The sequence below is a fragment of the Pteronotus mesoamericanus genome, unplaced genomic scaffold (assembly GCF_021234165.1).
Source record: "Pteronotus mesoamericanus isolate MK-2021 breed Mesoamerican mustached bat unplaced genomic scaffold, CSHL_Meso_final scaffold_651, whole genome shotgun sequence".
NCBI classification, from domain to species: Eukaryota; Metazoa; Chordata; class Mammalia; order Chiroptera; family Mormoopidae; genus Pteronotus; species Pteronotus mesoamericanus.
In genome coordinates this window covers 4,234,206-4,236,695 of record NW_026555325.1, presented here as the reverse complement: position 1 = coordinate 4,236,695, position 2,490 = coordinate 4,234,206, and the positions used below count along the sequence as shown (strand labels likewise).

General features: G+C 38.7%; 1 protein-coding gene across 1 annotated transcript; it reads right to left on the bottom strand.

Moving 5' to 3' along the window:
- Positions 1–1,056: 1,056 nt before the first annotated feature.
- Positions 1,057–2,163, bottom strand: LOC129061865 (L-lactate dehydrogenase B chain-like). The gene has a single exon (XM_054562680.1). The coding sequence runs from the start codon at positions 2,091–2,093 to the stop codon at positions 1,074–1,076; it is 1,020 nt and encodes a 339-aa protein (XP_054418655.1). The 5' UTR covers positions 2,094–2,163; the 3' UTR covers positions 1,057–1,073.
- Positions 2,164–2,490: the final 327 nt, after the last annotated feature.

Sequence of the window (2,490 nt, the reverse complement as noted above, 5' to 3'; positions counted from 1 at the left end):
CTTAGCATGATACTCTCCAGTTCCATCCATGCTGTTGTGGAGGGCAGTAGCTTGCTCTTTCTTTCTGCTGCTTAGTATTCCATTGTATAAATATACCATAGTTTTTTGATCCACTCATTTATTGATGGGCATTTAGGTTGCTTCCAGCACTTGGTTATCATAACTTGTGCGGCTATGAACATTGGGGTGCATAGGTTCTTTTGAATTTGTATTTTGGAATTCTTAGAATATAATCCCAGCATTGGAGTTGCTGGGTCAAAAGGCAGTTCCATTTTTAGCTTTCTGAGAAAATTCCAAACTGTTTTCCACAGTACTGAACCAGTCTGCATTCCCACAAACAGTATACTAGGGTTCCCTTTTCTCCACAGCCTCACCAGCACCTGTTGTTTGTTGATTGGTTTTGATAGCCATTCTGATGAATGTGAAGTAGTATTTCATTGTGGTTTTATTTTTTACCTTTTTAAAAATCATGTTTATTCTATTTAAGTTGTCTCAGTTTTTCCCCTTTGCCCTTCTCCATGTATCTCACCCTTCGCTCCCCGCTCCCACAGTCAATTCCCACACTGTTGTCCATGTCCATGGGTCAATCATACATGTTCTTTGCTGAGTCCCTTCTCCTTCTTTCCACCATTGTCCTCCTTCCCTATCCCCTCAGTTCACTTTCAATCTGCTCCATGCCTGTGGCTTATTTTGTTTATTAGTTTATTTTGTTAAATAGATTCCACTAATAGGTGAAATCATATGGTATTTATCTTTCACCGACTGGCTTGTTTTACTTAGCATAATATTCTTCAGTTCCATCCAAGTTGTGGCAAAAGGTAGAAGTTCCTATGTACATTGATTTTATTTATTTATTTTTTAAAAAGTCAAATTCCATTATAAAATTTTTTTTTCACACTATGATAGTTAATTTTATTTGTTCAAGGATTCATATTGCAAGCATTAAACTAAGCATGGGCTTTGATTCTGTGAGCCCAAATTTACATATTTAGGAAGATAAAAGCAAACTGTGATCCATGTACATAGATGGAAACTAAAAGCTCATGGTTAATTGTATTTTTAATTTCTACAGCCTAGGAGCCTGAAGTCACAGGTCTTTGAGGTCCTTCTGGATGTTCCACAGGGGTATCTGCACTTTTCTTGAGTTGGGCAACCTCATCATCCTTCAGTTTCTGGTTGATGACACTGGTTAATCCCCGGGCATTCAAGATACATGGAAGGCTCAGGAAGACTTCATTCTCAATTCCATACATCCCCTTCACCATCGTTGACACTGGATGAATCCTAGATAAATTTTTCAATATTGATTCAATGAGATCAGCCACACTTAATCCAATAGCCCAGTTGGTATATCCGTTTAGCTTGATAATTTCATAGGCACTTTCAACCACCATCTTGTGCACTTCCTTCCAATTTTCACTATCATTGTCCCTTCCCATTGCTGGATTCAGTTCCTGAAGAGAAACACCTGCCACATTCACTCCACTCCACACAGCCGCACTTGAGTCGCCATGTTCTCCCAAAATCCATCCATGGCAGCTGCTGGGATGAATGCCAAGTTTTTCAGACATAAAGTAGCGAAATCTAGCAGAATCCAGATTACATCCACTTCCAATCACACGGTGCTTGGGTAATCCACTTAGTTTCCAGGTAACATATGTGAGAATATCCACTGGGTTAGAAACCACAATTATGATGCAGTTAGGGTTATACTTGACGATCTGAGGAATAATGAATTTGAAGACATTGACGTTCCTCTGCACCAGGTCAAGGTGACTCTCTCCCTCCTGCTGGCGAACTCCTGCGGTCACCACCACAATCTTAGAATTGGCGGTCACAGAATAATGTTTATCTGCCACAATTTTCGGTGTCTGAAGAAATAAGCTCCTATGTTGCAGATCCATCATTTCTCCTTTGAGTTTATCTTCCAAAACGTCCACAAGTGCAAGCTCATCAGCCAGAGACTTTCCCAGAATGCTGATGGCACATGCCATACCAACTTGTCCAACACCCACAACAGTGATCTTATTGTTTGGGACCACTGCCTCTTCTTTTACAACTGGTGCAATTAGTTTTTCCTTAAGAGTTGCCATTGTGCACGGGAGAGAGAAAGCTCTCCAGATCTTAGTAAGAGTCCCGCCAAGGAGACAATGTCAGCAGCGAGCCTCCATTATAAAATATTAAAAAATTTAAATCCATTATAAAGTCTCAGCAAATAAAACATGATGCCAGCACAGACATAATCAATTAGATCAATGAAATAAAATGAGCATTCTAGAAACAAATGTATATATCTAACAATGTAAAATATGATTAAGTTGATATTTCAATTCTATGGGGGAAATAAGGCCTATTCAGCAAATAAGGTGCATGCACCACTATTACTTGAAATATAACATATATAGAGCCTTATTTCATATATTATACAAGAAATAGTGGGGTGAATTAAAAATCAATATAATATGTACACTATAAGGAGTTTTAGGAGAA